The 12,090-nt window shown below is 36.5% G+C and overlaps 1 protein-coding gene across 2 annotated transcripts in view; it reads left to right on the top strand.

Annotated features, from left to right (window-relative positions):
• Positions 1-11,543, top strand: part of NHLRC2 (NHL repeat containing 2) — a 66,811-nt gene extending 55,268 nt beyond the window's left edge. For both annotated transcript variants that reach the window (XM_019940037.3, XM_073793955.1), the window contains one exon: positions 3,681-11,543. In XM_019940037.3, coding sequence (XP_019795596.1) covers positions 3,681-3,937 — 257 coding nt within the window. In that variant the 3' untranslated portion in view covers positions 3,938-11,543. The remainder of the gene's footprint in view (positions 1-3,680) is intronic.
• The last annotated feature ends 547 nt before the right edge of the window (positions 11,544-12,090 follow it).

The raw sequence follows: 12,090 nt of genomic DNA, 5'->3' as shown, positions 1-12,090 counted from the left end.
TACTTTGGTGACCCCGTTCTAGAGCACTGCAGCATAAAGAGATCAAGGAGGGAGGTAGGGACCCACATGGAAGACTGAAGAGTGAATAAGCAGGTAGAAGCAAAACCAAGAGAGAGGGTAGTTTCCTGGAGCAGGTGTTTTAAGGAGCGTAAGGATCAGCTGTGTTGAGCGCGATTGATAGATCAGGTGAAATACGGACTAAGAACTGATCGTTGATTCAATGTTATAGTTAATTGATGTCCTCGACCAGGGCCGTTTCAGAGTGATGGAGGAGGTGCCTGATTAGAGCAGGTTAAAAAAGAATTGAAGGAGAGGAACTGGAGAAAGTAAATATAGATAGCTCTTAGAGGAGCTGAGCTAAAAAGATAAGGGAAAAGAGAGCACTTGCCCTCAGGGGAAAACGGAGTTGAGCGAGCAGTGTGTTTGTTATATTGATGGCAAAGATCAGTAGAGGAAAGGACTGATGGTATGTGTTGCGGGGTATCCTAAAGGATAGGAGGATAGGAGAGGTGGCAGGCTGGCCTTTGCCAGGAATGTGGACCTCATTTCCACGGTAAGGAGGGAGGGCCCGGTATGCGACCCAGAGATCTAGATGGGTAACTGAAGTGGATGCTTGTGGAAGCACTCTTCTGCATGCTTCTGTTTTCTTAATTATTGGGAAGCACAGCTATCAGCTGAGAGTGGGAGTGAGAGGTGGTGGGGGAGGTTTTGGCGGTTTGAAAAAAGAAGAAGGTCAGGAAGGTGGGAGGGTGACTGCATGAGGGAAATACAGTGTGATTGCTGAACGGCCGGGAGGCTGTGTTTGAGGCTGGCTGTCATGAATTGAAAGTTAGGCTAGTCCACGTGGAGGCTGTTTGTCTCCAGCCAAGGTGAGGCACAAGGGAGCAGAAGTGTAGGTATTGGCTAAGCAGTTTAATCAGCAGGTCTCTGGGGTCCTGATCCAGTATTAATTATGATTACCACTATACCACTAAATCTCAGATTCTCTTCTAAAGAATTAAATTGATTTTTCCCTGGAGTTTGATTTTTTTTAATATATTCTTGCTTTTAACTGAATTAACTTGACACAAACTCTAATTCAGTTCTTTGGTGGTTTTATTATTATCTTTCACTTTTCCAGATAGCGTCTGTCAAACGCTTTAGAGCTTTCAGTTGCTGTTCATTTTATTTCGGTAGTATCATTAGGACTTGACTTACCAGTTATTAAGCCTGAAGCTGTGTTTTCTCCTCTAGGGATTCCAAAGGTAGAATTTGAGCCCCATTAACTTTCTTGCTACAAGAATGCCAAAGCCGTTGCTTAAAAGTATGCCATTCAAGTAGAATAAAAAACATCGTTGGAGGAGGATGTGTAATTAAATACAGATGAATTACTATGATTAGAGTCCAGGCAGAGCCTTTGTCCTCAGTCACTAATTTGTGATCTCTTAATCGCAGAACATTTCCTGTTTGAGTCTATTCTTGAAAGTATTCAGTTACTGTAAATTATGTAAAGATTTGGGTGTGTGTTTGAATCACAGTGTGAACTTATTTCATGAACTTATAAGTAATCAGTGTACTGCTTGTCTTCTAGCAGTGCTTTCCAACATCTCTAAGAGAGTAGGCAACAATTTGAAAGTGAACAGTAGTAAGTTCCCGTCCCTAGTGATCTTGCTGTGTCCTAGCCTCCCGTGCTCTTTCACAGGTTCTCACTCAGTTTTGAATTTGCTGCCCGACTCCTCCTGTCTCAGGCCCTCTCACACACTTTTCTTTTGTACATCACCCAGATCCAGGCTTTATGCCTTCTTACCTTGGTACCTTCTCAGAGCAGCAGCTACTGTCCTGCAACTGCCCACTTGGTATCCACACCAAGAGAACAGAGAGATCTGCCGGAAGGAACTGCTGAGTTAGAGTTTGCTGGCTCTGGAGTGACTGACTGAGCCTGTGGGGAAATAACCCCCATCTACTCCCCACAAAGGAGAGGGCTGACCCGTGCAGTACTAGACGAGGATGTTTGGGCAGAAGAGAACTCAAACCCTGGCCATTCATTCCGCAGTCCTCTGTATGTTCAGAGCAAGTCCTCAACTGCCAGTTTAACTGTCCTGCCTGTGTCCATTAGTCTGAAAGCATTGCATCATTTGGAGATAACTGCTCTTTAACCGCACACAGAAAAATTAAATTAACAGAGTATTTTTTTAATAGGATACTGGTAAATTAACATGTTTATTTTAACCCTGTCAAATACACAAGTTAATTAGTATCAAGTTATTGGAGTACAAAACATGGATAGTATTAAAGGAAAGTGAAGTGATCTAAAGAGAAAGTTCTTAGCTATTTTTAGCTGTCTATTTTAGATACACGTGATGTGTCCAAAAATTATCTAGAGAAACACTGTTGTATTTCTAGAATTGGACATTAAGATAGTGTAATTTACTATTTTCCTGTTTTTATTTAACATAAGAAGTTCCCCCACTAGCCTGCTATCTAACAAAATCAAACATTAAAATAAAACATATTCTTCAGTCCAGAAGCAAGCAAAAAGGCCAGAGAATTTTAAAAGAATTGTTTAAAAGCTCTGCACTTAACTCTTTAGATTCTCAGCCTTTCACATTCTCCTTACTCTTATTTGATATATGTATCTCAGATTTAATTTTTCAATCAACAGAATATTAGAAGCAATAAACTAAAGGAGAGATGAAGAGGACCAGTAGAGGCAGGTGCTCTAGTCTGTTGACTCATCCTGAGGTCAAAAGAGAGAAAAGCTAAAAAGTAGACATAGAATTTCATCACTACTCAGTAGATGGTCCAGTTTTTGTACAGATGGCCCCGAGTTGTCGTTAAATCGTGAGATTACGTTCAATGTATTCTATTTAAGATGGCGGGAAAGCAGGTCCTGCATTTCCCAAGTGATGGCTCTTAATTAGCTAATGCTGAGTGTCAGCCTAAGTATGCACTTCCTCAATATGACGCATATGTTCCTTCTGAGAGAAGGCACTGGGTGAATAAAAACATTTTAAAAACTTTAATACTAGAAGACAATGATTTTTAGTGGTTTTTTAGACTTTTGTTACATAGATAATCTATGTATTTAAGTCTCAGAGGAGTTTTGTGTGTTAAAATGAGGTAGACAAAGTCTTTTCGTTTTCTACATTGAGTCCCTTGGAATAATGTATTCAGTGTTACTTGTTTCTAAAAAAATCAGTGGCTTTTTTTTATTACCACCTTTGGATATTCAATAATTCATCGTCTTGAAAGTCACTGCAGAGTTATACATACATTTGTATTCCCTGGATTATTTTGTAGTTTGCATATTATATTTCTAGACACTTATCTGGTAAAAATGATCTATTTTCTGAAGTATCCTATGTTTATTTCTAGCACTTATTAATAGTTTTCATTTTAAATTCCATAATCACATTTTAAATCTATAACCATATTGGCAGTATTCATCTGGATTTCAATAGAAATAACTTTATAATTTATTTTACAGTGTTCAAAGGAAGAATTTTAATTTGACATCAACATGATTAGACGAGGAACTTCTTCTATCTTACTTTGTATCCTCCACACAGAGCACAATGCCTGGCACTTAGAGGCTTTCAGTAAATATTTGTTGATTGAATGAATCTAGTGTTCGTAAGGTCTGTCCAATTTCCTACTTGACTTCTTATGCAGTCTTAATAATTTACCTTTTTATTTTCTAGGCAATGAATGGCTTCTTCAAGGACAGATACCATCTGGAGAGATAGAGAGCATTTCCAGTCAACCAACAATCTCACTGCAGATCCCTGGGGATTGTTTATCACTCGAAGCCGTTCTCTCTATCAGCGTATTTCTTTATTACTGTAGTGCAGACAGCAGTGCCTGTATGATGAAGGGAATTTTGTTCAGTCAGCCTTTACAAATAACCGATACACAACAAGACTACATACCTCCAGTAGAACTCAAGTATATATTTTAGCAAGCTGGCTAGCATCCCAGTGCCTCCTGTTCTCCATCCCCACCATCACTGTGTAATTTATGAAAAGAAACTTTATTTCTGCCTCTGGGTACCCAGAAACCCATTGTTGAGTTCTAGCAACTGATACTAAAATAAAGCTAGGCTCCTTATTTATTTATTATAGACAAATTCCTTCCTTCTCACTGTGTACCAGCTAAGTCATTGACCATGATTTGAACCATGATCCTGTAATCTGTGCTGCTATTTGGCACAAGACCTAAGTCCACATTATAGGACAGAATATTATCATGAGATAATTTGCAGTGAATACTGATAACAATAATGGTACCAAATTTTTTTTTTTTTTTTTTTTTTTTTTTTTTGCGGTACGCGGGCCTCTCACTGTTGTGGCCTCTCCAGTTGAGGAGCACAGGCTCTGGACGCGCAGGCTCAGCGGCCGTGGCTCACGGGCCCAGCCGCTCCGCGGTATGTGGAATCTTCCCGGACCGGGGCACGAACCCGTGTCCCCTGCATCGGCAGGCGGACTCCCAACTACTGCGCCACCAGGGAAGCCCCGATACCAAATATTTTAACTAACTTTTTTACATTTATCAAGCAGCACATCTGAATGTGTAAATTGCACAATAACTTTAAACAGAGTTAAGATCCAGTCCACATATTTAAAGGACGCCTGCCATTCAAGGTGCAAGTTCTGTTTTAGGCCCCCAAAAACGTCTTTTCATCACAGTAGCAGCTTAAAGAGTACCTAGGTGGTAAAAATGTTCTTTGTTCTCTTCTGCGATTTTCTCATTTGAGATATATTTATTCAGTCTATTTTAAATTATTTGCTATTTTAACATACCATTATTAATGGTATGTTAAATATTCTGTATGTTTCAATATACAGAAAATATATTTCTATATTTCTAAAAGTTAGAGTCTCTAAGGACATACAGGCTCACTCCTTTAACTTTTTTCTGAATGAACAGTCTTACCAAATAACGGATGAATCCACAGAAATGTTATGACTTTCGAGGAGAAAGGGACTTTGGGACACATTACTGTCTGTGATACCACTTAAAGAACTGTGACACTGAATCTGATGCAAATGGGTATGTATGTTGTCTTAGAAGTTTACATTTCAGTTGAAGCGTTAAATGCAGATGTTGTTGGGTTTGGGGGTTTTTTTGGTTCCCATATTCAGAATTTAAATTATGACCATTTATTGTGATGTTTTTAAAAATTACTGTCAAGGCTTCAAAGTGAAAATTTCAATGTGAAGTACTTTCATGCTATTAATATGTATAGTATATCTTAATATATTACTTTAAAATATTAAGGCTGAAACATACAGTGATTTGATGACACTTTTTTGGTGGGGTTTTTTTTAACCTTAAAAGAAATAGTCACCAGAAGATATTGAAAGGTTTTTTTTAATCATAATTTCTCTTTATAACTATTTTAAAAGCCTCTGCTTGTTTTTACTAAAACTGATTCAACATGTTTGTGGTTTAGTCAGCTTATAAGATTTTTAAAAACAGGAGAATCATATTTATTCAGTAAATATTTATAGACAATATAGCATAATATGCCTTCTCCCTTCAAAACCAGTGCTCAATTTGAAGTGTAATTTTTAAGCATGATCATCTGCCCATATCTTTATATTTTTTTGAACTATAGTTTTGAACATACTATTCACTTCTTTTATTCAAGTTACCTAAATCTGAAGTAAGGAAATGCATAGATCATGACTTTCATTTAATTTGTAGCCTGCTAAAGATATTTTCAAAGAGAAGTATTATAAATGTAAAGTTAAAAGGAATTCTGTTTAAAATTATATATAAGTACCGCATAAACCTTTTCTCTCCATAAAAAAAATATGTTCTGTAATAAAAGGATATATAACATTAATTTGCTCTTTTATGGAGAATAGGCCATGGTAATTTTTTAATCTCATTTTATTATTATAGTTCTCATTTCCAGTTGGACAGGATAGGTTGGCTTAATTTTTTCCTATTTAAGGACAATAATTTCACTCTCTGAAAGAAGTATATACAGTTTTAAATTGCTAATTCAGGAATGCCTGATAACTGTTTTTTCAGTATTATACACAAATATACACACTGTATGTATTTTCATATACACTAAAATCCAAAAATATTTTAGATGTTCACTTTATCTAGACAGTTTTCTGTTAGTATTAAGCTTATGCTCTTCTTGACTTTCAAAGTACAGTTTTACTGAACATTCTTATTCTTAGCCAGCCACTAGTCTGCATTGTTTTCTACATTCAAAGTATTATTTATATGGATTGGTATGATTTTTTGTAAATCATATTAAGCAATATAAATAGGTTCCTAGAGTTTATGACTAACATAAATCTCTTACGTAAGAGGAAGCACTAGAAAGTCTATTTTTAAAAACTTTGTGATTCCTGACTTTGTTTTCTATAAAGATTTCTGCATCTTTTTTAATTTATGCATGAGGAAAAGCAAAAGTTATGTTCAGTGATAGTTTAAAAAAAGATTTTAGTGTTAGTCACTGTAATCGAAGTGCCAGTAATGTGGCATTACATACACTTAGACATGATAGCTGGGATCTTTGCCCTAAATTATTCTGCTTTGTCACCATTTTTTCTGCCACTCGTTATGATATCATTTCACAAACGGTAGAATTTTCTTTTCTGAATTTGTAGTCAGGATTGATAGCTCTGAAAAGCATTTTGCTTATCTTGAAAATGCTGTCTGAAGCAAATATTTAACCTTTTCACAGGGGAAGCTTTACAGTTTAATCACCCATAAGCGTAACTTTGGTAAAGTTCAATGACTAAACAATTTTCTCCTTAACTGTTCTAATAATATATTTAGCTATAGTGTTATCAGGTCTGCAGAAACCTATAAATCTTAAAACAGCCAAAAAAAGCTTAGTATAGGTAGATGAGTGTATATATATATATATGTATGTGTATATATACTTATGCAGATACAAAGATCAACTCAATTTCTCACATGGCCAATATACTTTGGAGCTAGTACCACTGAAATGTTATTCTCTGCTTGTTTTTCCATAGTTGGAAAATTTGCGAAGACATTGATGATACATACCTCTGTAATATAATTCTCTGCTTACCCAACGTTTAGCATTAGTTTATATCTGCCAATTAAAAACAGTCTAGCCATTATATTTGGCATCATGTTTAAGAACAGTCATCAAAAACTAAAGTTCATAGCTCACAAGTTGCATAAAAATATATATGCAGAGGGACTGTGTCAGTGGCGGACTATGAATGGTGGACTTGTGAATATTTTTGTTTTCTACTTTTCCGTAATTTTTTTTAAATTGAGCAATGGGTTATTTAAAAAAAAAAAAAACCCAACTGGGAATGTGCTTTAAAGATTTAAAATGAACTGAACAGTAAGGACTTGTTCTATAATAGCTTTTCTAACGTCACTTTTATTACCAAAGATCAGAACAGTTTAGAGCTCTTTGATCTACCACTTCTCTTAAGTATGTGATATGGTGGAGACAGAAATGATTATGGCTTTTTCTGCTGGAGTTTTTATCGTGTGATGTAGCGTAGCGTTTATGAGCACAGACTTTGCAGTCGCTTGGATTCTGCCCTATAAACTGGGGTTGCTATACCTGCCTTATGGAGTTGCTGTAAGGAATCAATGAAATAGTGTTTGTATAGCAGTTAGTAAAAAATGAAACTGCTAGTTATTGGCTTAGTTAATAATAATGATAATAACTTATGTCTATAAACACATGGCTTCACATTTTCTTTGCAACCACAGTTTCTAAAGGAAACGAATTGCTCTATCAACTGTTTGGTATTTAATACTCTCCACAGAGTTGGAATTCAAGAAGAGAAAGTTTTATAATAAACATAGTACTGTTTTATAAACGTTGTTATAAAGAAACACCTACAGTTTTGTTTTTTTAAGACCTGGAACTGAGTAATACACTTCCTTAGAGGGTCCAGACATACCCTAAACCACATTCCTGGAACATACTCTGACGGTGCTTTCCTAAATCTTCCAAGTGCCTTCATGCATTTTGCCTCATTTGAGCTTCAGAATAACCTTATGAATCAGACAGGTAGATCTTATGTCCATTTTACAGATGAGGAAGCAGCTTTAGAATGTTGGCAACGTGTCTCGAGATCAGCGCTCCCCGAATAACGGCTGATGCTGGAGCGGTGCCTGGTGCGGGCAGTTGCTCAGCCAGTTTTGTTGAATGACTAAGGGTGACTAGTGAGTGATGGACCTTTTACTTGAACACAGATCTCCTAATTCCTAGCTGTACTCCTACATGTAGAGTGAAAACAGACTGGGATTAAGAGTACTTACTTTTGTGAATGCTTTCTTAAGCCTTTGGCAGTACTTAAAGTAATAATAGCTAAATTTATTCATTGCTTACTATGTGCCTGACACTTTTCTGAGTGCTTTCTGTGTATTAACTGATTTAATCCTCACAACCACCTTATGAGGGAGGTACTATTTTCCTTATTTCCCTGATGAAGAAACTGAGACATACAGAAGTTATAAGCAGTTACACCAGTGTAATGGAGATCACACATTGAGGACTGGCCAAGCCTGGGTACATCTACTCAACTACCATGCTGTGATGCCTGTCTCTCAATTTTTTTTTTTTTAAGCATAAATCTTCATAGTTATATATAGTAACTAATCAACACAAAGAACCCCAAAAATCCTAGTGGTGACTGAAATGTAAATCCGTTTAATTTTACTGGCTTTGGGGACTTTTCATTATACATAGTTATCCTTCAGGGTTTGGAACAGTCTGTATAATTGTTTTTCCCAGAAGATTTTATGTACCATTCTTTCTTAAATTCAGATATTATCCAGTTTTTCTTAGCAGATGGATGTATTAAAGAATTAAATAGCTTTTCAGTTCTAGTTCCAAACGTGCTATTTTAATTAGTCTTCAGAACGTAATTGTAAGACCTTCTCACAGAATTCTTAGCACAGGACTCTCTCAAACCCTTAAAAGCTTATTCATATTTAAGAAAATACCGTTTTAATAACCAAAGTGAGCCCTAGAAACGTAATATTTGGCCAATCTGTTAACACAAAGTCATCTGCCTACTTGATTCGTAAATAGCACTGAAGTATGTAGGCCTCACCCCACCCCGCAAGACTCAGATATTTGCAGTTCTATTATAGTAAAGTTTTCACCAGGTCAACCTATCGTTCCAGCTTTAGGTACTGTTAAAAGGTATGAAGTAAAATGCTACGTACCATTGATTACGATTCATGGTCATCTAAATACAAGAATGCAGATGTTTTTCATTTAAATCGTTTGCTAATTTAAATATTATAATTTGTTAACATTGTTATAAAAGTCCACTTCTGAAACCCTTAAAGAAATGTACATCAACTTGAAAAGGTAATGATAGCGTCATACTTTAGAATTCACTGTTAATCACCAAGGTTTCCTCCTCTTCCGACTCCTGTGGCACATGGTTTTTTTTTAAATGAATTCACGCTAGCCACAAGTCATGATTTTGTCCTGAATAATTAAAAGTTTGCTTTCTTTCCCCCCATTTCCTTGCAATAGGGTAATAGAAAGCATGGCGTTAAGAGGTAGAGCCTGGACTGATCTCCTGTGTGTGTTCTGTGACCAGCAGACCTTGGCCCTTTCACATATTATTAGACTGCAGGTCAGCCTGGCTGCTTCAGGCCGAGGCTGCCGGTCTGACCACAGCCTGGGAAAAGCAGAACAGGAGGCAGCGTGGTCAGCTTCTCTGACTGCATCCCCTCCATTTCTTAGTGTGCTGATTTGGTTTAGTTTTTTTCAAAGGTTGGAGTTGGAAAATACGAACCCTAGATACTTGTGGAATGTTTGTCCGGCTACAGTTATTCCTTGTTTGGTGTGTCCCTCTTCCTCACTGGCATGTTGCTCTCAAGTGGACCGAAGGACATTTTGTTCTGTTGAAAGCCCCACAACCAAAAGGAAAGAATCGCAAGTATTTCCAAATCTACTTCCCGGCCTATACCAACAACCATATACTAAGAAGCACTAAACAAGCACAGCGGAGCGCCTAACAGCCATATACTCAGAAGTATTTCTGTAACATGTCAGGGCACGGTATGAATTCCTTCCTCTTTAAGCAGCACCTTGCAGACCTGGTGTTTTTCAGTAATACAGAATTAAGCAAGAGTGTCAGATTTTTTTATGAGTTAGATGGACAAGCAGAATTTACTACCTTTTGCTTTTAATATACTTGGTTACATATTTACATTTGCAATAAAATGAAATGAGACCTCATAATACTGAGGGGAAAAAAATTAGCCCTCAGATTTGAATAGAACCAGTTTAAACAGTATTTTTTATTCTTTAACTAGTGTGCTATGCTCATGAAAAGTATGTGTTAAGGTATATAGGGCAAAACAGTTGATAAATTATGGTAACAAAGGGTAAAAATAGACACGTTCCTTTCTGAAAATGAAGAAGGGCTCAGCCTTGGAGCTATCTTCCATTTTTAGATGTTGTAGTCATTATTCTTAATCCCACCAGAAATATATTCATTCTGTGAGCACGTGCAGGATGGCTACCTGTTGTGTTCGTTACACTGTTCAAACACTAACAAGTGTGTGTTTGTATGGAGTTGGAATGTGTTTTCCCCGAGTGCCTCTGATGTTCATCGTCCAAATCTACCTGTAAAAACACACGACCACTTCCTCTCCACACCTTAGGCTTCCCGCTTTTGGAAAACAATAGTATAGTAGTTTCTATAGAAGTTTCAGTGAGGAACTATATGGTTCCAGAATAACAGATAACAGTAGATTGGTTTTGCTCTGGTAAATTTTTCTTCTAAAATTCCTAATACGTCAGTTTCCAAAGGAGGAGAACAGTACCCGACATGACTTTAGAAGTAATTTCTCTCTACTTGGAGGTATATGTTTCTAATTATGTTATACATAGGTTAATATTTTTTTAAAGTTTGAAATGTTCACTGTTAGGGTACATCGAGAGCCAGTTTAGAAGTGTTTGAACTGCTGTCATTACTTCATGTGTGGATTATGGACAAATCAATATATCACACACATACATATACACACACAGTCACTCAAATTGTAACATTTCATAAATCTGTCAGATTTTAAAAACTCAGACTCTTGCCTTCTTCTGTGTGTAAACTTGTGATTTTATTTTTGAGAATAGAGTTGGTCTGCTGTGCTAACTTCATCTCTGTCATTCCAAGGGTTTGATTATATCTATTTTTTCTTCAAAAATAATGAAAGCAATGAAAATCCAATTTACAGGGTCATCTATTGATATTTCTAGATATGGTCAAGTTCTAAAAGAATTTACTTGGTCTGCATTTTTAAGCATGTCATGTAGATAGAGTAATATATTTTTATACAACACTGTTTCTACATTTATTTCAAGTCTATTTTCAGTGACTTTCAAGTGCATGTGTTAACAGAAGATGGTTGGAATGAGTACACAGTGGCCTTCGTTACCAACTCAAAAGAAGTGTATAATATGTGTGATTATAGAAAACAAGAATCTGTTTATACTGTACACTGAAACCTAATGCCGCTTTTCTAAAGCTTTGTACATTATTTTCAGGAAATAGATTAAATATTTTCCCTCTAAAGCCATGTTTCTCTCTTTTGTGCTGTTTTAAGTATATCATGAGATAATTTTACTGCTTAGAATCCTGTAAGTAAGTCATGATACTCTTTCTATAGCATTTTAAACAACTGAAAATATTTTAGGAATACATATAGATAAAATTCTGTCAAAAAGGAGAAACAAATGATAACTACCAGATTAAGACTGGTAGGTAGTTTGGGTGGGAGGCAGGGAGATGAGGGTGACCGTTAGATGTGAGTTGTATCAACAGCCTAGCTTGTGTGTTAAGTGACTCAGGAGTTTTTACTGAGAGTGATAAAACCAAGGGTTATGGATAATACAATTTTGTGCACCTGCATTCCATTAAAAAACAAGAGGCAATCAGGCTGGCACAAACTTGCTGAACTGGGTGGGGGTCAGGAGGATGGGGACAATGTCAGAGGGTAGGCAGCAGCCACATTTTGAGCGATTTGCATTCTGAGTTTTCAAAGTTCAGCTAGAAGCCATTAAGGAATGTTAAACAGGGAGTCATGTGATCTAGTTTATGTTTTTGAAGATCACTGTGGCTG

The sequence above is a fragment of the Tursiops truncatus genome, chromosome 16 (genome assembly GCF_011762595.2).
Source record: "Tursiops truncatus isolate mTurTru1 chromosome 16, mTurTru1.mat.Y, whole genome shotgun sequence".
Lineage (NCBI taxonomy): Eukaryota > Metazoa > Chordata > Mammalia > Artiodactyla > Delphinidae > Tursiops > Tursiops truncatus.
Note: the sequence above shows the minus strand (reverse complement) of the source record. Positions and strands in the feature narration are given on the sequence as shown.